Genomic DNA, 27,418 nt, shown 5'->3' with positions numbered 1-27,418 from the left:
ATCCTTTTCACATGTACTGCTCTCTAGCCAGAAGCATGATGCAAACGTTCAGGTGCTGAAAATAAATCAAAATGGGGGCCATAATCACAAGTCACCCATAGCCCTGGTTTATATAATAACCTGGCTTCCACCTTGATGGACAGTGAATTATAGGAATCTGTCTAATTTATTCATTACATTTATATCCCAGTTTCACCCAAGGAGCAAAAGGTGGTGTGAAAAGCTCTTCTAAGCTTCATTTTATCTTCACAACAAACCTGGAAGAGACATGCCCCAAAGTCACCTGGTAAGCTCCATGGCTGAACCCTGGTCTCCCAGGTCCCAGACTGACACTCCAACCACCACACCACACTGGCTCATGACACCGGTGCCTTTTTCTAAGCCTGTTGTGTAAAAGATTGGAATGTATATAATTTGGTAATTACTTTTTTAAACAATCCAGCAGCAACAGAAAGTGAAAATGCTCATTAATCTATTAGTTGCTTATCAGACCTTCATCAGGCAATGGTGCTGCATGTTTAGCTTGGAAAAGAGGAGACTGAGAGGAGATATGATAGCCATCTTCAAATATCATCAACATCATCATTTTTAATTTGTATACCGTCTTTCTATCTTACAATACTCAAGGCGGTTTACAAGCTGAAGAAACAAAAAATGTACATCTTATAACAATCTAATGCAATACAAAAATATGATAACAAAACAAAACTTTAAAATAAACAACCTACATCAAAAAAGTAACATTCAACAATCATTAGAATAGTATAAAATAATAATATGAACATATAAAAGTTAAACAGAAATCCACTCAACAGTTACAATAAATAATATCTAAACTATGATCAATAAAACAACAGCAAGCCACAGTACATAAAATAATACAATACACATTGAGAAGCAGAGACTAGAGGGTGGGGCAAGGCAGGTGGAGGGAGGCCTTGCCTGAGGAAGCCTCTCCCCTCAAGGGCTGCCCATGGAGGAGGGAGCAAGCTTCTTTTCTCCTGCTCTGGAGGGGAGGACTCAAACCAACGGCTTCATGTTGCAAGAAATGAGATTCTGACTAAACACCAGGAAGAACTTTCTGACAGTAAGAGCTGTTCGGCAGTGGAATAGATTTCCACAGGAGGTGGTAGACTCTCCTTCCTTGGAGGTTTTTAAGCAGAGTTTGGATGGCCATCTGTCATGGATGCTTGAGCTGAGATTCCTGCATTGCAGGGGGTTGGACTAGATGACCCTTGGGGTCCCTTTCAACTCTATGATTCTATGATCTCAGATCTCAGTGGTGTCTCAAATTATTATTATTATTATTATTATTATTATTATTATTATTATTATTATTATCATTATTATTAAATTTATCTACTGCCCTATACTCAGAGGCCTCAGGGTGGTTCACAGAAAAGAACAATATAAAAACCAATATATATATAATCAAAATAAAAACAACCCAATAACACCCCCCCAAAAAAGAGCCACATTTTAAAAGGGCATAGCATGTCAATCAGATCAACCAAAGGCCCGGTTAAAAAGGAACATTTTTGCCTGGCGCCTAAAGGTGTATAATGAAGGCGCCAGGCGAACTTCCCTGGGGAGAGCATTCCCCAGACAGGAACCCAAAGAAGTTTCTGTGCCAAAACCCCGATTGAAATGGATTCAGAAAATCAGTTTCTTCCCAAAGTGTGTGGATCTGGTCTGCAACCACTCGCTCCAGAACCTTGCCCAGGAAAGGGAGATTAGCAACTGGCCAGTAGTTAGGTTTTCCGAATCCAGGCAGGGTTTCTTAAGGAGTGGTTTTAGCACTGCCTCCTTCAAACAGGTGGGGACCACCCCCTCTTGTAAAGAGGCACTGATCACCTCCCTGACCCAGCCAGCTGTTCCCTCCCTGCTGGTTTTTATCAGCCAGGAGGGACAAGGGTCTAGAGTGCAAGTGGTCGCTCTGACTGATCCGAGCACCTTGGCCACATCCTTGAAACTCGGCCACAACTGAAACTCAGCCAACACAACAGGACTAGACTGTGCTCTGGACATCCCATGAGATTCATCTGCTATAACAGCAGAGTCAAGGTCTTGGTGGATGCAAGTGATCTTATCCTCAAAATGCTTTGCAAACAAGTCACAGCGAGCTACCATTGGTTCTATCACCTCCTATGGGCCAGCCGGTAAAAAGCCCCATACAACCCGGAAAAGATCTGCCGGACGACATGATGAGGAAGCAATGGAGGCAGCAAAATATGCATTCTCTGCTGCCTTCACTGGCACTAGGTAGGCTCGATAATGAGCCTTTACCAGTGTTCGGTTGCATTCATTCGGATCTTTCTTCCACTTGCGTTCAAGCCATCTCCCAGCTTGTTTCCTCGCCATAAGCTCTGGAGTATACTAGGGGGGACAACTGGTCTCCACAAAGTGGGAGAGGGCGCTCAGGGGCGATTGTGTCAATAGCCCGAGCCATTCAGGTGTTCCAGAGGTTGGCCAGGGCTTCGACAGGAGCACCAGTCATATCAGCTGGAAAAAACCCCAGAGCCGTTTGGAATCCCACTGGATCCATCAGCCTCCGAGGGTGGATCTTCCTAATAGATCCCCCACCTCTGTGGAGGGGAAAAGGTGCTGACAGCCTAAATCTCATTAGGAAGTGATCTGACCAGGACAAGGGACTGATGTCAATGTCCCCCACTTTTAAATCAACCTCTTCCTTGAGAAAACAAGGTCCAAAGAGTGGCCTGCCATGGGCTTTGGGCCGGTGACATGTTAAGACAGCCCCGTTGTTGCCATGGCGGCCATGAAGTTCTGAGCTGCCCCAGAGCCAGCTGCCTCAGCATGGATGTTGAAGTCTCCCAGAACCAGCAGTCTGGGAGTCCTCAATATCGCCTCCAAGTCCAGCTCTGTCAGCTCAGGCAAGGAGACTGTTGGAAATGGAAAAAAGCCCCCCATCCAAACAATGACTACCATCAGTGCAGGTAAGAAAAAAATTAAATTTTATTTTTTATCATCTACAATAATGCCTTATTTATTTTATAGTACAGTATATTGATTATTGCTTTCATTTTATGGATCAATGGTCTCATGAGATAATAAAATTCATGTTAAATTGCTGTTTTAGGGGTTGTTTATAAAAGTCTGGAACAGATTAATCCATTTTGCATTACTTTCTATGGGAAAGCGCGCCTTGGTTTTGGAACTCTTTAGTTTTGGAACAGACTTCTGGAACAATTAAAAACCAAGGTACCACTGTAGTAGAAAACTGAATAATGCCTACTTTTTTAAGGGTGTGTGTGGAAGTTTCACATTAGGAGTCTTTTCACACAAGCATTTCTTACATTAATTATCAGCAAATCTGGAGACCTCCAGTTGTTTCAGACTACAACACAATTGTTCTAGCTGGGGCTAAAAGGAGCTGTTGTCCAAAAGATCTGGAAGGCTCCAGGTAGGCAAAGACTGTCTTGCATTCATCATTTTAATTAGTTTTTCCAGGGGGTTGTAATGTGGACTGTTTACTGTTGCAGCCTTTCCAAGCCTGGTTGTTCAGTCCAGATGTTTTGGACTACAACTCCCATCATCCCTATTAGCCATGCAGGTTGGGACTCACAGTAATGGAGATGGGGAGCATTCACACAAGCACCTCCCACTAAGTGGTTGAGGGGTCATAAGTTCAGTGATGGAACATGTCCTTTGCATGCTCAAGGTCCCATGTCCAGTCCTGTCCCCCCATGAGCATGGAGCAGGAGGTGGGAAGATCTCTCCCTGCTAGCCAAGTATATATGCATTAGATTTATACACCACCCTTCATCATAATATCTCAGGGTGCCCTTTTGGAAGCGGAACTTCACCCCTTGGCACAGAACATTTCTGTAGCTGCACATGATCTCTCAAAGGCTGCACGGAGAATACACAAAGCTGGCTGCCCTTGCAGAGGTTCATTTTGCTCTGCAAAACATTTCTTGAAAATTTGCTACAGCAGCAAAGTCCTTACCCTCTTTCTGTCTGCATGTTCTGCTTGTTACCCCCTGACTAAAATTGGCCTCTATTATCCCTCTCCCAGCCCTTAAATAAGTCATTTGCCCCTTTCTTTGATTTGAAAAACTATAACAGAAAAAGAAATGATAAAAACACTGATAATGCACTGTAATGGACTCAGCTGACACTATTAATCCTGCAGCCGTTCTATTCCCCAACTTCAACTCCCAAAACTTCATTTAATTTCCATTCACAACCTACCCAACTTTGTATTCTGAATGAATAAACAAATAAATGGCCTCTTCTTCTTGCTCACTGGACTGCTTTGAACTTTGCTTTCTTGTTGCATCACACCAAATTTATTAGTCAACATCACTGTTATTGTTGTCACTGCCATCACTATTACCACACATTTACTTATACAGTCATAGTCTCATTGTAAAATGGAGTTCTGGTTGCCTCACCTCAAAAAGGACACTGTAGAATTGTGTTTTAAAATAAAACATCAAAACAACAACAACAACAACCCCCGATTAAAGCATAGCAAAGTCTTTGGAGTACAGGGTTGCTTTTTGCTTTTCTTTTCTTTTTTGCATACTTCAAACAAAACTATCACCTACTAGGGGGATTAGACTGTAATATCTCAAGCATGTGTCAAGTTTCCCCTTTGTCTCTGTTGCCTTCTTCATGTTCCTGCTCCCATCAATAAGTTGAGTCAAGAGATGCAGGCCTTTCCACAAGGATTTGCTTAGATACTCCTCAACTGTTAGGAACATGAGTGCCGAATAAGACTTGCTATTGACTAATTAATCCCAGGAGCGCTCCAGAGAGCTGTGTGTCAGCAGATGTCTGAAAACATCATCTGCCTAACGGAGAACAGCCTAAAGATCATCTTCCAATTCTGCATGTTGTCTCAGCAAGGGAGTCCCCTTGCTATTGTGACGCTACACAGGTGTAACTCCCTCGGGCACTGGTTACTAAAGTAACCAGTTGCATCATGTTTTCCAATACAGGGCTGCCAAGATATTCAGTTAAAATCACTTAATCATTTATTATAAAATTGTGTGTCTACTGCCTTTCAGTCAACAGTGGTGTTCAAAGCAGCTTAATGATCATGGCTGGCCCATATGATGAATCCCCAGACTATTGTTTGGAATGATTCCTTGCTCCTGGAGGAGCTCCACTCAGACTAGCCACTGGTGTGCCTTCACGGCAAAGACTTTCAAGGATTCCATTCCTGTTCAGGTTGCAACTTTGCCTATGCAATGGCAGCCTTTCCTAGTGGCACCATCTTCTGACCTTTGGTGGTCTTCCCTGGTTCTCAACCTCCAAGTGCAAGTCTCATTCTCTGTAATAATAGTTTACTAAAGGTTTTCATGTCTCCTTTTGACTTACAACAGTTTCCCCTTCAGCTCCCCCATTCCCTGCTTTTCTGTCTCCCCACCCCCAGTCAAAGACACCTGTACAAGTACAATTGGATGGACATTGTTCAATCGCACATCAATAAAATAAAGACAAATAAATAGCTGGGAAAATAAATAAATAAATAAATAGTAAAGGATTCCCGTCTATGTTGTGTGTCTCCAATTGCAATTGACTCGAGCAGGCTTCCTCAAACTGGGCCGTCCAGATGTTTTTGGCCTACAACTCCCATGATCCCTAGCTAGCAGGTCCAGTGGTCAGGGATGATAGGAATTGTACAAAACATCTGGAGGGTCAAGTCTGAGGAAGCCTGCCCTAGAGTGTCACTCAGCAAAGAGTTCTCAACTCAGCCCACATTCTATGATCACTTGCTCCTATCTTTTCCTATCTGCTGTTCAGGATCTGCTCATGAACCACCAGTTTCAGAAGATCATGAAACAAGCCCTCCATACTCACTGAGTGTGGCATGGGCCCATGGAACTATCTCCTCATCAGCTTCCAATTAACAGGTGGATGTCCTATTATGGCATGAGTGTTCTCTACCTCCAGGGTCTTACCTAAGACCAAACAAATTCTGGTTTAGACCTCCTTCCAAAAAAAAAAAGTTCAATGACTGGACCCCTCCCCACGAGGTGTGCTAAGTATGCAGGTGGCTGCTTGCTTCTCCAGCATATGCCTACTTACATTTTGCTGGATTAGTCTTGATTTAATATCTAAAGTGGCTTACTTAATATTACAGAAGGCTGCTTTTCAGTGTGTGAGCTATGATTAAACTTTACATTCTGAGTTCTACCTAATTCTGATTGAGCCCTGATTAGGATTTAATGTTTCGCATACTGAGAGCTGCCCTTAGCTTAAGCCATGATGTCAGTTCATATATCATATCTGGTTTCTCTGTGCTATGCTGACCATAATTTAGAACAGAAACCATGACTTCAGCTTACAAGAAGAGATGCTTGTCTGCTTGTGTATTCCATCCACAGAGCACTCAGATTCATCTCCATCTCCATGATACAGCAGCCCCCTCAGGTGGAGTAATCAATTATTAGGCTTCTCGTTTCATGCCAAACCACAGTTACCATAAACCATGGTCTTCAAGCACACTTCAAACCCTGTTTTCTGTTTCTGATTCATGGGACACTTGTAATGTATGTTTTGTCAATACAGGTACCAGGGCAAACCATGGTTTATCTCCTTTAACTATGGTTTGGCTAGCCGTCTACACTGAGTGATTAAATCAGCCTGTGGCAGGCTGCCCTTCTTTTCTTTTTCCCTTCCTTCTCTGTATTCAAGCAACTGCTTAGAACAATGAAAGCATATTTGATTGCTTTGTTAACTTCACATAACTTATTGTACTTTCAATAAAAATAGGAACAGAAAAACACAATTGTCTTCCTAATGGCTGCGCAAGTGCCTATTTAAAGGCAATAATGCCACTAATAGATGCCATTACTTATTTACTGTCAAGAAATCAACAGCAGAAGCCACTTCTGTGCATTCAAGAGGGAGGGAGCAAAAGCCACCCCTAAAGTTGTCGAAACAGGGAGAAGTTGTGCCTAATTGCTTGGCTTTCATCAAAGCCTCCATGAATTCCGAGACAGGACTCCATGTCACTGTGGACAGAAACACAGCAAGCGCAGGCCCTTCCTCTAATAAACTTGGCACCCTGTTGATCCTGAGCCTGAAAATATTTTAAGATCCAGAAGCTGTAACTCACTCTCATCTGCATTCATTTTCAACTCACCACACCATAAATATTAAACAAACACACTAATTCAATCAAAAAGTAGATAGGGGAGAATGTGTGGGTGGCATGGATGATAAAATCTGACAGGGAGGTTTTTTTAGAAAAAGGAAAAGGAAAAAAATAGTAACAAGGAAGAAAATCTCACTTTGCATCATTTGCTAAAGATTTCTCTCTCCTTCCCCCACCTTGAGGTTCTGACAGAAGGAAATTGGAAATTGGAAATTGAAAAAGTCACAATTTATCTCAAACTGTGTGTGTATGGAGGGGAATCTAGGCACATGGAGGCAAAATACTACACAAATACTCCATGCACGTTTCATTAAACACAATGCTAGTTTTAATGGCTGTCCTCTTCTGCTTCCAAGGCGAGGTGTCGTGTGAACTGGCCTTAATGGCCATGATTAGAGAATAGCAGATGACCCACACCAGCTCATTTGAAGAACAGTGTTTGCTCCAGCATATGACAATACTCTCGTTATAAATTCTCACTGGGCCAAACAATCTTTTACTCTGCCAAATGTATGGTCAACACAGAAAACACCCCTCATTATTTTTTCCTTAAATTGGAGATGGAGAGACAATAGAGGATGTCTGGGACTGAAAAACAGAAGAGGAAAGCAAGAAAGCAAGAAACAGATGGGGAAGGAACAAGACCTCAGGTGCACAAATGACATTGAAAAACAAACAAGTTTCAAACAGAAATCTTTCACAATGGCACCCTTGTACAACCAACTGCATTCCTAGGCTGTCTACACAAATGCAAGGAATTATTTTGCTACATGCGTTTGCATGTAATGCTGGGTTGTGGTTTCTTTTAACCAAGTTTTATTCAACAAACCAGAAGTTACCTCTCATAAATAAGCAAACAAATCAGGATGTCTTTCCAGCTCCCCTTGCCCCACGTCTCTGAACTTGGACAAGCATCTGGAGAGAGGTGGCTATGCAAACCATGGTTGAACACAGCAGTTGGGATCAAATATAAATGCCAAATTATAGCTAAAATAAGTCAACATTCGTAAGTCAATAACCAGCCACGGCTTCACACTGTGGTTTGTAACAGAAAACAACCCTTGCTGGGTTGGGTCCAGATGTTCAAACAAACCACACTTTGGCCAAAATAAAACCATGTCAGGCTAGGCATGAAACTGAGTGCTCAAAAATGAGCTTTAGGAAGAACTCTGTTTTCAAAATTGTTTGTCTCAGTGCCCTTGTCTCACTTCTTGTGCACCATGAAGTCCACTCCCTTTCTTTTTCCAAAGATGGCAGATACCCAAGGACTTGGGAAGCAGACTAAAATTTTCGACCTTTCCCCATTTTGGAACATGGGAAGCTGTCTTATACTGAGCTCAGTTTTATCTACAATGAGGGGTTTCTAGGGGTTTCACACAGAGTGCATTTCCAGCCCTTTATGGAGATGCCAGGGACGGAACCTGGGACCTTCTGCATGCAAAGCAGGTGCTCCATCACTGAACTATAGCCTTCAGCACACTTTAGGCAAGCTTTTTAAAACCCACTTTAGCATCTGAATTTATTTGTGTGGAACTAGTTTCTTTTTTCAAGAGAATGGCATCTATAATTATGGTTTAAATAATCACTTTCCATAGTATAAGATTGGATTTGTTTTCCTTTTAGCTACTCTGGGTTTCTGTGGTAGAAGAAAAAATAAATGAATACCAGTCTCCACTTCCGTTCAGGCTTGATTTGTATCAAAAACTTGAATATGATGGATAGCAGCTATGTGGGACTCTCTGTCAGCTCGTGAGGGACTAAACTGTAGGCCAAGCAGTGATTCCCCACTTGCTACACACCAAGGTTGCTGTCCAGAGGGGGAGAGTATCGTAGAATCACAGGACTGGCGAGTTGGATGGGATCTTCAAGGGTCATCCAGTCAAGTCCTCTGTAATGCTGGAATGACAAGGAGAGAATCCCTGACAGATGGCAACCCAAGCTGTTGAAAAACCTCCAGTGAAGGAGAGTCCACTGCCTTCTGAGGTAGTCTGTTCCACTGTCAAACAGCTCTTACTGTCAGAAAGTTTTTCCTAATGTTTTGTTAGAATCTCCTTTCTTGTAACTTGAAGCCATTGGTTCGAGTCCTACCCTCCAGAACATGTGGCACTCCTCTTCCATGTGACAGCCCTTAAGATATTTGAAGATGGCTATTGTATCTCTTCTCAGTTTCCTCTTTTCCAGGCTAAACATACCCAGCTCCTTCAACTATACCTCACCAGGCTTGGTTTCCAGACCCTTGACCATCTTGGTCACCCATGTTGCATATTGCCAAAATCCTTCTTAAACTGTGGTGCCCAGTAGGGCTGGGCAGGGTCCGGTTATCAACATTGCAATGTATCACTAGCCAAACATCATGATATGGTGATACAATGGGATATTGAAACAACAAGCTACATTGCCCCAACCTTGCGAGGCGCTGGAGTGAAACTGCCCCTGCTCTCGCCAAGGGAGCTGAGGTGGTTGCACCCCAGTGCCTCACGGGGCCAGGGAGATGCAGCTTGTTCTTGCGCTGCTCAGCTGGGAAGCACAAAGGCTCCCGGCCTCAGCTCAGCGAGCCCCAACGCCTCTCTGGCTAGTTAGCGAGGCACCAAGGCTCGCTCAGTTGGGGGGCGGGAGCAGTTTAATGGAGGCCCCCCTCCGGCTAACACGAGCTGGGGGGGGGGGGGCTTCTTTAAACTGCTCCGCTGAGGAGTGCTCAGCTGCTTGAGCCTTAGTGGAGCAGTTTAAAGAAGCCGAGGGAGGAACAAGCTGTATCTGAGCTATGAGGGGCAAAGCATAATGGCGGCTTCACCCAGCAGTATATCACTGGTGCAACAGCTGTTGCTCCTGAGTCCCTTCTCATGTTGGAAGCAGCACTGGTACTCAGGAGCGGCGGCTGTTTCACCTGCGATATACCACCGGGTGAAGCCGCCATCATGCTCTGCCCCTCATACCAGTCCAGGTGGTGTCTGACCAAGGCAGAATAGGGTGGTACTATTTCTTCCCTTGACACCACAGGCAACAGCACAGCCAAGAATCTCCTCCACCTTGGGGACCAGCTAGGGCTGGGCAGGGCTTCATGACTGAAACCCTGGGCAGCCACTGCTAGTCTGAGTGGACAGTCCTAACCCAGAGGGAACAATGGTCTGACTCCCTACGAGGCAGATTCCTGTATTTCTTTCTTCTATTACCTACTTCGGGCTGAGGAAACCTTTCAGCATGAGGGCCACATTTCTTCCTGGGCAGCCACCTGAGGTCCACATGTCAGTGTTGAGTCAGAAAAAGGATGTGACTCTGAACTTTGTACCAAAGGCTATATTCGGCAATGCCAAAGTAAGAGCTTAAACGCACACATCTTTCCATGCATGCAAGTAAGAGGCATATCAATGTGCAGATTCCTATTCCAGGGCACAGAGCTGGGCTGAGGAAGGGTGTCACCTGTGGAGAATCCAGAGGACTGTGTGAGGTGAATTGGCCTGTGGGTCAGATCTTTCCACATCAGTCCTCATTCTTCCGCACTTCCGCAGTCTGGGGAGCTCACCCCTCAGGAATGCGACAAACTGCCACAAACCAGGCGGGAGCATTGTTATTTTTTTAGTAAGCTAATTTATATTTCGCTTCATATTTAAATAGAAGTCCGAGCGGTTTACAAATCTCAACAAAAAGGGATTGATAAAAGAGGAATCTACACAATACAAATCTCACATTCAAGACCAAAGAGTAGCAGTTGTCATAGCAGCAGCTATGCAAGTAACATAATTAAATATACCACTAGGCAACATACATCAAAATGCACAATGCTCTTGCAGTCAAACTGCAGTAAACATGACAACTGTCAACAGGGGTGCTTTCACAAGCAGAACATAATTTTGCCTTAATACCTTTTTTGGTTTGACAGTTTAGCACACCACAGACAAACCAGAAGCAAAAGGTGCTGCTTTAGACCTTCTGCCACTGAGCTATGGATTAAAGCACAAGTCCTCAGCTGGTGGCTTGTTGCCTGATGCAAGTTGGATTGCAACAGGAGAACTAGCACCAGGTAAATGTATAGTAATGGATGAAGGGCTGGGTCCCCAAATGCATGTCTGGGTTAAGTGTGGGTCCTGGGTCTGAAGATACCTGCCTTAAAGCGAGTCTGCTCCTTTGTGCCCACTGGCCAGCATGGCTGCCATCCATCAGAAAGAAGTGCTTAATGGAAATCAGATCTGCAGCATGAAAGGGAACTAAAGGGAACTAACCGGGAATCACTAGACGTCTTAACTGTCAAAACCTCGCTTCCTGTAGAGCTGTGTGTCCTACTCAATAAGCTCTATTTTTTATCACCATCAAATGAATGAAAAACTACCACAGCACCAAAATAGAGCTATTATTAAAAACTATTACCTATTGCAGACTTTCAGCAAGAAGGATGTGTTGTTATCATTCCCCCTGCCCGTCCTTTCTTTTCCTATAGGGGAAGGAATAGAGGAACGCAATCCAGGCTGGAGCAGGGCCTGCTAGATAAGTAGAGGCAAAATTATTGCTGCCTCACTTAATAAATAGCAACCCTCAGATTAAAGTGTTGCTTTGAATATTGATTTTTATGAGGAGGAAGTGTCACAGGCAAGCTGAAGGAACATATTCTAAAGAAAATGATGGGAGATTGGACACACACACACACACAGAGAGAGAGAGAGAGAGAGAGAGAGAGAGAGAGAATAACAACAACAACAACTTCTGCCTGGTTCTCACTAAGTGCAATGAAATAAGTTCCACACTTGGAAGTGCACTGCTGAGGTGGTTTCTCCTTATTTATTTATTACATTTGTACACCATTTTTTTCTCCAAGGAGCTGAAGGTGGTGTACAGGGTTCTCTCCTCCCCATTTTATCCTCACAACAACCCTGTGAGGTAGGTTAGGCTGAGAGTGAGTAACTGGCCCAAGGTCACCCAGTGAGAGCTCCATGTGGTGTAGTGGTTAAGAGCGGTAGTCACGTAATCTGGGGAACCGGGTTCGCGTCTCCGCTCCTCCACATGCAGCTGCTGGGTGACCTTGGGCCAGTCACATTTCTTTGAAGTCTCTCAGCCCCACTCACCTCACAGAGTGTTTGTTGTGGGGGAGGAAGGAAAAGGAGATTGTTAGCCGCTTTGAGACTCCTGAAGGGGAGTGAAAGGCGGGATATCAAATCCAAACTCTTCTTCTTCTTCTTCTTCTTCCATGGCTGAGTGAGGGACTTGAACACTGCTCTCCCAGATCCTAGTCTGACGCGCCAGTTACTATGCCATACTGGCTCTCTTGCGCTCATGTTCTGAACACAAGAAGTTATTTTGGCTTCCTCGATGATCTTTGCAGATTATCACAGCCTCCATCCTTGCCCATGAACATGTAAAGTGACCTTATACCAAAATCAATCCACCCAGCTCTCTCTCAGTCTGGCCTCCTCTGACCACCAGTGGCTCTCCAGGGAGAGATCTTTGGCCTGGTCTTTGGCCTGGCTATCGGAGATTTTTTAAACGGGATCTTCTGCATATGCAAAGGGTGAGCTCTGCTACAGACAGACCTGGAAAATTACAGACCTGGAAAATTAGCAGCAACTGGTTTTTTGACTATGACCAAAAAACAGATTTAGTTGGTATCTGAGTTGTTAGAATGTTGGCATTTTTTTCAGCCAACAGCATTTTATTGAATATATTTTTTCTTCTTTTATCTTTGCTTCTGGTCACAGAGACTCAATGACAGCCTCCATGGGTGTGAAGATGGAGCTTCTCCTCATGCGCTCTGGCCACATTCACACCATACATTTAAAACACTATGATGCTACTTTAAACAGTCATGGCTCCCCCCACAAAGAATTATGGGAGCCATTTGTTTGTTAAGAGTGCTGAGTTGGGCTGGGCGATATCTGTTTTTCAACATCGCGATATATCACCAGCTAAACATCATGTTTTATTGATATATCATGATGTCTGAAATAAGGATGGAGCTATGTCGAGGCATTGGCGAGCTTCATGGCTTTTCCCGTGTCATGATTTTTGTATAGTGCACACACAGACTGGGAATTGAAAACAAAGACTGCATCACATATTATGAAATGCTACTTACTGACCTCAAAAGGATGTCAAAATAAAAAAGAGGAAAGGAAATGAAGGACTGTAAAGCCAGATTAATTTATTTGCTACTGCATTCTCTAGCAGTGCAGGACAGATGCCAATGACCAACATAAATTTCCTAGGGAGGAGGAAGAAATACTGAAGGAAACTTGTCTTGCACCAGGGAAGGCTTTTTGGATATGAGTGTGTGCAAAAGCTGCCAAACCCAAATGCACCAGATGAGGTAGGCTTGTGATCCCCCAAAGCAGGAAATGAAATGGAAGAGCAATTTAGAAGGAGTTGGGGAATGGGGGTAGGGGGTAGGGGTGGAATTGCTGCTGGACCTGACTGGGGAAAGGCAAATGGAGCACATTTCCAGTAGCTTTCAGGAGTCACATCAGCCTATCAGCCAGGCTGCTCCAGCTTTTGTGTGTTGTGCCTTGTTACTATTCAGGGTTACCATGGTGACCCCATGCAAGGAGAGCCTAGCAAAGAGCATCACAGTTGGCTGAAGGGTAATTAAGACCCGCTTCTTCAGGAAGGGATGAGCGCAACACCCCAGCAACATCCTTGCCTCCACTTCGTATAAACAGCTGTCTGCAGCCAATGGAAATTCCAGCCAACAAGACTACATGATTAGCAGGTGGTCTTGTCAGGCCAGAGGGTGGGGAGCAGGAGAAGAGATGGAGGTGGGACAAGAAATGGAAGATAAACAGCCTGCAGCAGCTCTGGAAGAAAAGAGTGCCATGGGAGGGAAGATGGGTGGTGACCCAAAGCAGCCTGAGCAAAGGGAACCACAGGAAGCCAAACACACACACAGAGAGAGGGGGGGGGGCTTTCCCCTTGTGAAAGGGCATCCATCAGCAAGCAACTTACCCATTTGGGAAGGCTACCTGCATCCATATTTAACAACCAAGCTGACAGATAAGACAAACCTACAGTTACAAAGAACAAAGTGGGATGCAATTCATACATCCGTGTTCACCAGCATTTGAGATTCTATTTGCGGCCTCAGTTTACAGGGTACAGCAATTTTGAGTTTTCCTGGTGATAAGCAAAAGGAGGATTGGAAGGACACAAATATTTTAACAAACAGGAACACACAGCTAACTTGCAAACATCTGCCCAAGTTATTGGAAAGTCATCCCTGGATAAGCAGGCCAATTGTCTGACTCAGCAGGAAGTGTTACCATTTATAAGCCACAGTTGTGCAACCACCAGGAGGAGATTGGAAGACTTACCACAGTTTAGCATGCTGTCTGACCTCTAAACTGTGGTTAATCTGAACTATGGTTGACTGAAATAAACTCAGGTTTTTGAAGCTGGCTCATTTCAACTAACCACAGTTAAGACATGCTGTCATGAGAGATGATAAAACTGGGGTAGGAGGAGAGAGAACCAGAAGAAAATTGCATGATTTTGCAAGCTATGGATTTAATCAAAGTGCTGAGTGCCAGAATAATGATTAGACCGCATAAGCTGGCAGGAGTGATTGGATTTGGCCTTCCTGAAGTCTCCATGAAATTAACCAGTATATTCATCCTCTCTCACACAAACAGAGCTCTGGAGAAAGACAGGCACGTTCTGTAAACCTCACATGAGGCATGGAAACAGCCACCTTGGAATTTTCCCTGCCACAAGTAATGGGTCCCAGCCTCCTCCACATCAGTAGGTACAGGTCACTGGGAATTAATGAAAGATTTAAGATCTATCTGGCATCCAGTATTACAGTGATTCTCAGGGACTTGCATGGCCAGTGCCTCACACCACTTTAGCATCAGCTGGAGATGCTAAGGTTGACACTGGTGAGACAAGTTCAAGGGGAGGCGATGACAGCAGCGGTTTTTCAGACTTTTGATCTGCAGGGGATTCTTTCTGCATTTCAGGGTGTTAAGAAGAGCCCAGCTGAATCAGACCAAACACCCATCCAGTCCGCATTGTGTTCTCACAGAGGTCAAGCAAGACAGGAGTTGAATAGCCCTCTCCCATTCCACTGGTGATCATCAACCAGCCAGTATTCAGAAGCATGGCGCCTCTAGTTATGGAGTCCATGTAGCCACCTTGGCTAGTAGTCATTTATAGCCATGTCTCCCTAATCCCAGGCCAATTTCTTGGGCACATAGTCAGTTTACGTGGTCCATTAGGGCAATCTGCATGCTCACTTAAAATAATATTTTTTTTTCGGGGGGGGGGGGGAGAGATGCCCTAAACATTTAGAAGATAAATTTACCGCAATTCAACCATCTAAATATTCCATTGCTAACATTGGTTAGTCTTTCAAACAAACAAACAAACATTCTTGCGTTATCAACTAAATGAATTTTGTTGTTGATACTTGATTGCTTACCTCCCTTTCACCAGCGTACATTAGAACAATTTTAAAAACCACAACTTTAGAATAGTCTAGAGACTAGAGTGGGTCCTAAAAATATATGGTCATATCCACACAACCTATTCAAAGCACTTGGCTTCCCCCAGACTCACAGGAACTGCAGTTTACACCTCATAGAGCTACAATTCCCAGCACATTAACAAACTACAATTACCAGGATTCTTTGGGCGAATCCCTGTATTTAAAATTTATGGTGTGGTTGTGACTCAGGTGCCAAAGGCCCCGGGAAAAGAGGAGAATCTTCAGTATGCAGCAGAAACTACTTAACGAAGGTGCCAGCAGCAGCTCTCTAGGGAAGGAAATCCACAACTCTGGTGCTACCATGGAGAATGTCCTCTCCCATGTCGCCATGCCCCCCACTCTCTCAAGCTCTGAATTCAATATACCAACATAGAATCATAGAATTGGGAGGGAGGGTCCTAGATGACCACGAGGGTCATCTAGTCTTGCAGTGCAGGATTTTTTTTTTTGCTCAACTTGAACCCATGACCCTGATATGAAAAGTCTCATGCTCTGCTGACTGAGCTATCTTGTTGAGTATCATGGCTATCGGGACCGTGATATGCTTGGCTAGGTACTCCAGTGGGAAAATGAACCTCAAATTAACAGCATGGGCTAAGAGACACGACATTAAGAGCAATCAATCAATGTTCTTCCTAGAGAAAACAGCTTGGCTTGGAACTAAAAACTGAGCTGCCTGCAAAACAGAGCAAAGGACGAAAGCAGTACCAAACTTTGAAGAAAGAAACTGCCCCTTTTCACAGCTTGGGCATGAAATTTATGTATGTAAAATAAAAGCTTAGAGGCACATAAAAAGATGATTGATAACACATGATAAATTACAAACAGATCCAGCTTGGCACAAATCCCAAATTGTAGACAGGGTTCTTTTTTGTCTCCTTTATTTTATTATGGTGTCGTGTCAAAGATACACTCTGGTATCTAATATGTTGACATTTTGTGACAGCTTAAAAACTGTTTGTGGCAAAAAAGAGGGGGAGGAACCCCCATGTGAAACTTTGTGATATTTAATGCTTGCTAAGCTTCACTTTTCTATCAACTTGCTTTGACATCAGGGGAAAATAAATCCCAGAGTTCAGGGGAAAGATGGAAAACAAACAAATCTAAGAATGGAGGAAGAGCCTTCTGGGCCCCACCTCATTCAGCCTCCTGCTCTCACAATGGCTCCCAGGGGCCCCAAAGGAAACCTGCAAGCAGGCCGGGGCGCAAGAACACCCTCCCCTCCGGTGGCTCCCAGTAAGCACTGCTTTCCGTAGCTGCTTCTTAAAGAAGTCTTCTGGGTGGGGCAACAAGCAACCTCCTCCTTCTGCAGAGAAAGATGCCAGTGCGGGCGTGAGGGGGTAGAAGGGAAGCCAGGGGCTAAACTGCCCTTTTGGAGAGTGAGCTCTGTTTGGGGAAGCTCTGGAGCATCGGGGGTGCAGAGAGGATTCTTCCCGAAGGCCTCATGCGGAGCTGGGGCTTTGGCTGTCCTAAGAACGTAAGAAGAGCCTTGTTGCTGGATCAGACCAAAGGCCCATGGAGTTCAGGACTTTGTTTCCAGCGCAGCCAACCAGACGCAAGCAGGCCCTAAGGGCAACAGCGCTCTCCCCATTTGTAATCTGCAGCAAACAGGGATTCGGAGGCCTCCAGCCGTGGAGAGAGAACATCAGGCATCAAGCTTAGTTGCCATGGATAGCTTTACACTCCGTCTGTTTGTCTCATCTTCTTTCAAAGGCCCCCAAGCAGTCATTGCTGCATCTTGTATGAGGGAGCGCCATAGTTTTAACTGTGTGCTGCGTGAAAAACTACTTTCTTTTCTCTGTTCTGATCTTCTGACGCTCACTGGATGCCACAAGCCCTGATGCGACTAGCGGCCGGGGCTCCTCCCTCTTCTCTTTCTCCACATCAGTCAGGGGTGCCAACGACTCAAATATTGGGGGGTTCAAGTAAGCACCGCCCTGCATAATCCATCACATGACGCAACACGCACACGCCATTTGAATGGCAATGCCCATCAACTGGGGGTGGGGGACTGACCCCCTAAAAAAAGTTTTTTATTATTTTTATTTCCCAAGTTTTTTTTTAAATTCAACAACATTTTTCATTCATTTGAACACCAAATTAATCTTGTCTGACTTCCCTCCACCCACCCACCCCTGGTTTCCAAATTTCACATTTCTTTCCCTTGCATATAATTACTTTTTCCAATTAATTTCCAATTCTTAATTTTTAACTAAATTATCAAAATACTTCACAAATACTACATCAATCCTCCTAATGTTTTAACATATTTACAGTGTTCCTTAACGTAATCTATTATTTTTTTCCCATTCTTGCAAAAACTTCTTCTTGTCTTGATGCCTGATCTTAAGTTTTGCCATTTTGGCATAGCCTATCATCTTAGTTATCCATTCTTCCTTTGTTGGGACACCTTCTTCTTTCCACTTCTGGCAGCCATGGTGGCAGACATAAATAGTCTCTTTAGGTTCTTTGGTATTTCTTCCTCCACTATTCCAAGCAAAAAGGCTTCTAGTTTTTTTTAATCAAAAGTTATCTTAAACGTTTTTTAAAATTCATTATATTTCATTTCCTAGAAGTTCTTTGCCTTTTTACAAGTCCACCACATATGTATAAATGAACCTTCATTATCTTTACATTTCCAAAATATTTTGGAGGAATTTTTATACATCTTTGCAATCTTTACCAGAATTAGATACCAACGATACATCATTTTCATATACAGTGGTACCTCTGGATACACACACCTCTGGATACATATCCTTCGGGTTACGCGTGCGACAAACCCAGAAACATTTTTCCAGGTTTCGCTGCATGCACATGCGCAGAAGCGCTCTACGCACCACACGCATATGCACAGAACAGGCACCTCCAGTTGCGAATTCCTTGGGATCCGACCGGAGCTCCAAAACAGATCCCATACGCAACCGGAGGTACCACTGTAATTGTCTTTCAATGAACTACACACCGTGAATTTCAAATCCTCTTTCCACAGCTTTCCCCATGACTCAAGTGGTATATTATGTCCCAAATCCTTTGCCTATTTTATCATTACATCTTTAACCTCCTCCTCTTTCGTCTCCCATTCCAACAGTAGCTTATACATTCTTGATAATAATTTCTCATTATTTTCCAATAATTCTTTTTCAAACTTTGAAAATTCCTTCCCAAAGCCTTTCTCCTTATCACTTTTGAATATGTCGTTTAGTTGGTGGTGTTGTAACTAATCTGTTAACAGGTGCTTTATTTCTCCATAGTTTTTTACCTTCAATTTATTTTTCACCTCTGTTAACAGATCTTTATATGTAACGCAGTTGTCTTCCATATTTACTTTTTTCACAGATATCGCTTCCAATGGGGAAAGCCACCAAGGTGTTTTATTCTCTAATAAATTCTTATATTTTCCCCCATATTTCATAAATTCATTTCCTTACAATGTGATTCAGGAACCCCTTATGAACCTTTAGGTCATACCACAGGTAAGCATGTCAACCAAATCTATTGTCATGTCCTTCTAAATCTAATACATCCATATTCTTTAATTGTATCCACTCCTGTAACCAACAAAGACAGGACACCTCATATTATAATTTCAAATCTGGCAGTGAGAATCCCCCTCTTTGTTTTGCATCTGTTAATAGTTTATATTTTATTGTAGGTTTTTTCCTCCCATCCGAGCCCAATTTCTTTGTTGATCTGTCCGTATCAGGTGAGACTACTCCGTTCATATCACCCATTAGGATTATTTTTGATCCATCAACTCAAACATTTTCTCTTCTAATTCCTTATAAAATTCTGGTTTTCTCTCATTTGGTGCATATGTCCCAATAATTACAATTTTCTCTCCTTGCAACCCCCTCAAATTTTTTATGGGGAGGCCAAAGGGACCTCAGCCCCTAGGAGTTGACTCCTATGACATCATTGGAAAGTGGCCAAGCAGATGTTTACTAGGAGCCTGAAGGCAGGACATGAGCACAATTGCCCTTCATTGCTTTGCAAGTGTTTTAGCTCTGCCACCACCTACATCCAGCCTGTCTGGTAAATATTGCCTACCTATTTGAATATTTACAGTATGAGCAACTCAGAGGCAATAAAACACATTAGCATGCAGATGGCCCTTTATACAAGGAGATGATAGGGTTTGTCAAGCATTAGAGTGAGTTTTGAAAATAATAATCACGAGCTAGACATGCAAGTCCATAAGTAACACAATATTTGCTACTCAACCAGGGGGAAATGAACATGCACATGGTTGCAAACCAATCAATTAGAACTGCTTCTTTCACTGCTTAATCACTCAAAGTGGCAACTATTTATTTTATTTTTTGATGGACTGATTGCTTTCTGCACTGCAAGAGCTAATTCCAAACAAACCCAAGAAGCAAAGTGTTTGGGGTGACAAAGTGCTGTTTCACACATTACGCTTTTAGGTGTGCACCTGAGTTTCTTTTATTTCCACATCAAAGCACATCTTGAAAGTGTAACAAATGAATGAGGTAGGTGCTTGGGAAACAGAGAACCAGGACTGGCTGAAATGCCACACTCAGTGTGCACTCAGCAAACCCAAACTGCCTGCTATGTACTGTATGGAACTGACCAACCTCATGGCAACAAAGAGCTGATTCACACATGTATGATGCACACTAGGAGTGATCAGCCTTTTCCAGGCAATGGGCTGCATTCTTCCAGGACAAACCTCTGTGGACAATCTAGTGACCAGTGCTTCAGAGACATATTCCAGACAGGCAACAGCACTTCAGGATGGCAGGTGAGGGGTGGTCTGAGGCTGGATGAAGAGGGCAAAGTTTGGCTCATGGGCCTGAGGTTCCTAATCCCTGCTGCACACCTAGTTATTCAGCCCTCAGGTACAATTCATAGATGGCCTGAGCAACACAGAAACTCCATCATTGCAGCCACTGCCTGGGCATGCAGTGTGGCATGAAAGTGAGCCTTCAAAGGGAGATGCCTCATTCACCCGGCCCATTTGACACAATATGATCCCAGTTCCTGTCTCAAGGTCCTTCACATGCTATGCACAACATTTGCTCCTGCCCACCACAGGGTGTAGCACCTACTCGCTGAGGCCATGTGTGAACTGGAGCGAAGATGAGCCAGGAAAACGTCATTGTGCAACTGGGTGGGGTAGTGTTTGCTCCTTCTCACAGTAATTGAGTAATATCAGAAGCCACAGGCCACAATGAAGGAGTCCAGTCCACAACTTCCCCCCACTCTAAAGTCTACACAGGTGCGGAAAGAAGCCAAAGGTGGCTGGGGCTTCTAGCTTTGACTCTCACAGAGATTCAGAACAGAGCAAAGAAAACATACTTCTTCGTGCAGTGCAAAAGCTATGGCATTTGCTCCTAGAAGAGGGAGTGATGGCCACCCCGTGGTAGGCCCTGCTCTCACAGGTACATAGCTCACCTGTTAAACTTAGTGGAAGACCTTTTCAACTTCATGTAGAGAGGAACACATTCTCTCTACAGTAACCTCTGCCACAGCTTTAACAATTCCATTGAGGGTCTTCTCTCTCTCTCTCTCACTCACTCTCTCTCTCTCTCCCTCCCCACCCCGAAAAAATATGGGTGACTCAGAAGTTAATAATTAGCATAAAAATGTGTCAGTGCTCATAACTGATTCAGAAAACTCATTTTCCAGTTGCACCTAGAGGGTTCTGTTCCATCCAAATGATATGGCACGTGCCAATTCTGAGAGTTTATCCCTTCAGAGGCTAAAAAGGATATGAAGAAAAATGCTGACGCTCTCTTAAGGTAGTGAACAGAAGTTTATTTTATATTTAACCCCTCCCAAAAAATCTTGACAGGTGTTTTTTTTAAAGAAAGGCTGAGCTTTATGTGATTTGCAGGAGTTTACCCTGGAGCTGGATTTTAAACTAAGCAATCAGGCTCATTAAGAGGGGATCTACAGGGTTGAAACTGGCTTCCTCCATGCCTGCAGCAGCTGCCTACAAGGGAAGGAAGATCCAGCAGAGGCTCTACTCCTAACCGTGAAACTGCTGCAATAGGGAACTTGACATTTCCCTCTTTCCTTCCTGCTACACAGATTTTAAAACACCAGGACTCGTGCTCACAGAACAACTTGGTCTGAAGCCTGAAGTGTCCTTCCATATTCTAGCTAGCTGAACAAGTGGGTGACCAGCCAGATCAAACCCTCTGAACAAGCCTACAGAATTTCTGGTCTGCCAAGTCAAAACAGGCTCCACTAGCCACATCGAACGGTCCATCCAGGACTCTAGACACATCCAGGTTCTCCTGCTTCCTCTGGGGCTTCATCTTTGAGATCAGTGTTGGCTGGTGCCCACTGAGACTGGTATATAAGGCAGGAAGACCAACAGTAGATGGAGCCAGAGCCAACAATAGGCAGAGTCAGCTAGGTCAGCCAGAGTGGTATACGGGTTAGCGTCCAGCATGTTTTTAATTAGAGGGGTTTTTTTAGTGGAGGGGCACCTTACTTAGATTGGAAGCAGATTCTGCTTACATGGAGCACAAGAAAGGAGAGTCTGACTAAACATCAGGAAGGCCTTTCCGACAGCAAGAGCTGTTTGACAGGGGAATGAACTGCCTTGGAAGGTGGTGGACTCTCCTTCCTTGGATGCTTTAAAGCAAGCTTTGGTTGAGATTCCTTCATTGCAGGGGGTTGGACTAGATGACCCTTGGGGATCCCTTCCAACATGAGTCTAGGATTCTATGGTGGCTGTAGGGCCTTCTCTGTGTTGGAACTCTTTGCCTAGCAAGGCTGCCAGCCTCACCCCACTTGGCATCTTTCAAAGGCTGGCGAGGACATGCCCATTTAGATAATGAGTTGCTTTTGTTGAATCTGACTCTGTAGGATCCTCATAGGATCAGGAGGTGAGACATAAAACGTTTTAATAAATAAACAGGGGGGAAGTATTTGGCCCCAATCCTGTGTTTGCTTCTTCATCCTCCCAGTCCTGTTGCAATCAATAAGACTGATGGGCAACTGAATGCATTACTGAAGTCTTAGGATTTTATAGCATATCAGTTCAGACCCAGCAAGTACAAAAATGCTGACCAGGCCAATTAAAAAGGATCTTGGCATTCTATGGTAATTTCACGTTGCACAGGGTGAAATGTATTCTGCCAGAGAGCGCAGTGGAAGGTAAGGGCCCTGGAGTTCAATTCCTTCAGAAAGAAAACAAACTGTTTCTCACGTCACAAGAATCATAAAGGCGGTTAACAACAGGGCAGGGATCTATTCATTTTGGGTTTCTCATTTTTCAAATCTGAAATTCAGTTCTCTACATTTCCACATCAATTTGTGATTTTTTAAAAAATCCTCAAATAAATTAATCAAAATTTTACTGTAAAATGCTCCTCACATACACATTTTTGCATTCTTAAAATACTAAAATATATGCTTTTGTGCACACTTACATTATTGTGGACTGTATTGCAAAATTCAGATAAATTTAGAAGAATAATTGTTTTAGAAACTATGACTCAGATAGACTAGCCTTTAAACATGAACTGAATCTAATTTCCCCCCTATCCCTACAACAGGGCATCAGCCCTGGGATGGGGCTGAAAAGAAAGGCACCCCTGTATCGAGGGAGTGGGGCTCACGCAACTAGATGCATCTCCATAGAAAACAACTCCCTGTGGATAATAACCAGATGTATGAAAGGCGACTGAGTTAGAACCCTTTCCCTTGACCTGCTGGTTGCCCCGGTGTCAAATTTTAGGACTGTACCCAATTTTCTCTGTCCAGTAGGGACAAGGGCACATGCACTAGGGGGCAGATGAGTTTCAGTGTTGCACAACAGAGGGCTTCCTCAACAAGCTGAAGCAAGATAAATTATTCAGCAGAGGCTACGGCCTGCCTTGGATTAAGGGAAAACTACTAAATGGTATATGAATTCCTCAGCAAACTGGCCTCCACAGGGAAGACATTAACAACTGTCTGGATGTTGGGATACTGCCAGGGAGACAAAGTCCATCATGACTCCACGTCGCCTCCGGACGTCCATCGATCTCCCGTAGACACGCAGTATCAGCAATTAGCGACACGAGCTCCAGAAATAGCTTGCCACATTCCAGAGCTGATGCACGCTCTATCAGCAGATAAGATGCACAGCGAAAGGTGCACTAAGGAGAGCATTGTTTAAGTTTATTCAGCATAAGGTAAAGGTAAAGGTACCCCTGCCCGTACGGGCCAGTCTTGACAGACTCTAGGGTTGTGCGCCCATCTCACTCTATAGGCCGGGAGCCAGCGCTGTCCGCAGACACTTCCGGGTCACGTGGCCAGCGTGACATCGCTGCTCTGGCGAGCCAGAGCCGCACACGGAAACACCGTTTACCTTCCCGCTAGTAAGCGGTCCCTATTTATCTACTTGCACCCGGGGGTGCTTTCGAACTGCTAGGTTGGCAGGCGCTGGGACCGAACAATGGGAGCGCACCACACTGCGGGGATTCGAACTGCCGACCGTGCGATTGGCAAGTCCTAGGCGCTGAGGCTTTTACCCACAGTGCCACCCGCGTCCCGCGTCCTTATTCAGCATAGGTCAGAACAAAGAAAAAAAACATGACTGCCTGCTTCAGTGTTCAGGCACACAGAGAGAAAACGAAAGCAAAGGAAAACATAAACTTCCTGTGAACAGGAAATACGCAGGCTCTGTGACTCACAAAGCCTGCTCCCTTTTAAGGTGGAACGGAAATATCCTAACATCTGGATCCATCAGTATTTGAGCACAGGGCACAAACTATCACAAACTCTTAGCTGAATGTGAAGTGGGAGTTGGAAGTACAGAGAAGGTACACAATTTAAAGGAGGTGAAAAGCAGAAAAGCACTTTGCTTGGGTTTTTCCCCCTTTGCTGGAAAGTGGTTTTCAAAATATCCTTCTTCCTATTTAGTTCATTAATGAATAGCATTCATTTCAATTAACATTGCAATCTCAGTATATAAACACCTTTGGCAGAGATATTCCTCACAGAACCATTCCATCAATGTCTGTGAATTTATACCAAATTAATTGTGTGAAAGACAAGAGCCACTTCCCTTATCTTTTCACTGGCTGTTTAATGAACATGCCTAACAAGAAGTGTTTAGTCCTTAATTGGCATCTTGCTTAACAAAGCTGGTTTTTAGGAAGATGTTGGCAGGCAGCTAATGATGCTACCCCAAAAAGAGAGGATTTAACTGGATTTTCTTCGAAAAGAAACTGACAAAGTCCAAAGGTGGGGTTCAGACTTGATTTAAAAGTTGCTAATATTCAGATGGCATGATTCAGAAGTACATATGAAGAGCCCAGGTGAATCAGACCAAAGGTCCATCTTGTCTACAATCATAATTTTCACAGTGGCCAACCAGATGCTTCTGGGAAGCACAGAAGAATGGGACAACTCTCTCCCGTGGTTGCTGGGATTTCATGTCCTCTGCCTCTGAACATCAGACACGCTTCAAATCTCTGAAGGGCTGTCACACAAAACAGAACAAAGACTTGTTCTCGGCTGCTGCCCCAGAGGGATGAATACATATAATGGGCTTAAATTACAAGAAGGTAAAATTTGATTGAAAAGTAGAAGTAAGGTATTATTGGTAGGAGCAATTTGACAATGCAATCAATTGCCTGGTGCCAGGGTAGAGTACATGCGGCCTTCCAGATGTTTCTGGATCCCATCAGCCCCAGATAGCATGGCCAATGCTCAGGGATGATGGGAGCTGCATTCCAATGAGATCTGGTTCTGCATCCCTGACCTAGAGCAATGGTGGGATCTCCCTCACTGGAGGTCTTCAAGTGAAGACTGGGGAGCCATCTGTTGAGGATATTCTAACTCTGCACAGCCTGTACCATGTATGATCCAGGTGCCTTCTCACTCAAGGGTGAGAAGCCAGTGACCCCACCAGATGTTGCTGAACTCCCAAAGTCCCAGCCAATATGGCCTGTGGTCAGGGATGATGGGAGTTGTAGTCCAGCAACATCTAGATGATCACAGGTTCTCCGCTCCTGCTCCACCTCTAGGACTCCATGAGGGATCCATTTAGTTAATGCAACAAATAATCACTGACTGACCCATCTGGATTATCCTCCATGAATCTGGCTCATCGCCTTTCAAATGACAATATCATTTAATGGGACTATGAATACCACAAATTAGTTACGCACCATGCAAAGATTGACATCCTTTATTTTATCTAGACAAAAGAATTTTTACTTACCACAAGAGAGAGAGGCCTTTTCCATGAGACAACTCCGATCAGTCCAGAGAGCAGCACCTGAAATTATGCCAGAAGGGTTAACTGAAAGGCAAAGGGCTATTGAAATTAGCAATTAGCAATTGTAGTTGGTCCCATCTAGGCCACCAGAGAAAATGCAGTAAGAGTAAAGAGGGGGGGCAACCAACATGGTGCCCTACAGATGTTGTTGGAGTACAACTGCCATCATCCCTGATCACTGGCTGGTTTGAGGACTGATGGGAGTTGGTCCAACAACAGCTGAATGGCACCACTTTGGCTCCCCCTGTGTTCCAATAAATGTGGTCTTTAAAATAAAAAAGTAGTGTACCTAAATTGATCCTTTTTATTTTGAAGGAAAAGCAACCACAGGACTCCAATCCAGAACATGCTCCTGAACCAGACCAGGGCTCCTTGCCAGTTTCTCTCAGCTGTTGGTCCTTTACCCCCAAGGTGCTGTTTCCTGCAAACAGCACCTTTGAGGGAGAGAACAGCCAGGGTCGACTTTAGCAGGAAAATAATAATAATAATAATAATAATAATAATAATAATAATAATAATAATAATAATAAATTTATATGCCACGCACCTAACTGGGTTGCCCCAGCCATTCTGGACAGCGCCCCTCAAAATTAAAGTAAAATTAAAGTAAAATTAAAATACGACATCACACACTAACAACTAACACTAACAACTTTTTTGATTATGTAACCATGGGACAGAATTGCATAAATATATTTGGCTGGGGTCCCCCCCTCTTTGTTGCTTTTGTTTTCTTTATGCATACAAATCCTTATATAGACATTGGCATAAAAATACTGGACTTTTTATATCATTGGTCCATCTAGCTTAGTTTTGTTGATTCTGACTGGAAGGGGCTTTCAAGGATTTCAGGCAAGGATATTTCACAGCAATACTTTGAAAGAGTAGGGCCTGAACTTGGGACTTTCTGCATGCAGAGCTTGCACTTTACCACTCAGGGGAGGCCAGTCACTAGAGCAAGGTGGGGCAGAGTTGTACCATTATCTATTTGCAATCCCAAACCCAGATCTTTATCCCATCAGTCCTGTGTCCCCCAGAGCCATATTAGTACATTTCCTCTTGTAGGAGACTCCATCCATTTCTGTTGGCATGAGCAGAACTGGAAAAAAATCACATGACTCATAAAACATTTCTAAAGTCCAGCATTTCTCTTTAGCATCGATCATCACTTAGGTGCCCATTGCTTAGGTTTTTAGGGGAGAGATGGGCAGTCTCCAGGGACCCCCAGCTCTCTCTCCCATTAGCTGCCTTGCCCATTACCCTGCCAGTTCCAATGGTTGCCAGCCGCCACTTGAGCTATGACATCCAAACACATGTTTGCATTCTCTCTTACAAACCCACATGAATGTGGTGGCTTCCACATGAATTGTGTGGGTAGGTGGGTGCATGGGCACACGTGAAACCTCACTGTTCAGAATCAGAACAGCTAAACTAAGATATAAAGAGCAAAAAAAATTACTTCCAGACTTGTTTGTAATCACTTAAGCATCTGGGTGTATTAAACAGGACAGGCTATTATTAATGGCAACCTGCTAAAAGGTAAATACATGCCTGGCAGCCCTTGTTGTAGAAAAACATG

At 44.0% G+C, this 27,418-nt stretch overlaps 1 protein-coding gene and 1 pseudogene across 2 annotated transcripts in view; both read right to left on the bottom strand.

Moving 5' to 3' along the window:
• Positions 1-27,418, bottom strand: part of ENTREP2 (endosomal transmembrane epsin interactor 2) — a 174,297-nt gene that overhangs the window by 58,778 nt on the left and 88,101 nt on the right. Inside the window, exon 2 of one of the 2 annotated variants that reach the window (XM_028705805.2) lies at positions 25,783-25,839. The exons of the other annotated variant lie outside the window; for it this stretch is intronic. Coding sequence (XP_028561638.2) covers positions 25,783-25,839 — 57 coding nt within the window. The remainder of the gene's footprint in view (positions 1-25,782; positions 25,840-27,418) is intronic. 2 annotated transcript variants of the gene reach the window in all.
• Positions 280-3,984, bottom strand: LOC144325486 (uncharacterized; annotated as a pseudogene).

This window comes from Podarcis muralis, chromosome 14, assembly GCF_964188315.1.
Source record: "Podarcis muralis chromosome 14, rPodMur119.hap1.1, whole genome shotgun sequence".
Taxonomy (NCBI): domain Eukaryota; kingdom Metazoa; phylum Chordata; class Lepidosauria; order Squamata; family Lacertidae; genus Podarcis; species Podarcis muralis.
Note: the sequence above shows the minus strand (reverse complement) of the source record. Positions and strands in the feature narration are given on the sequence as shown.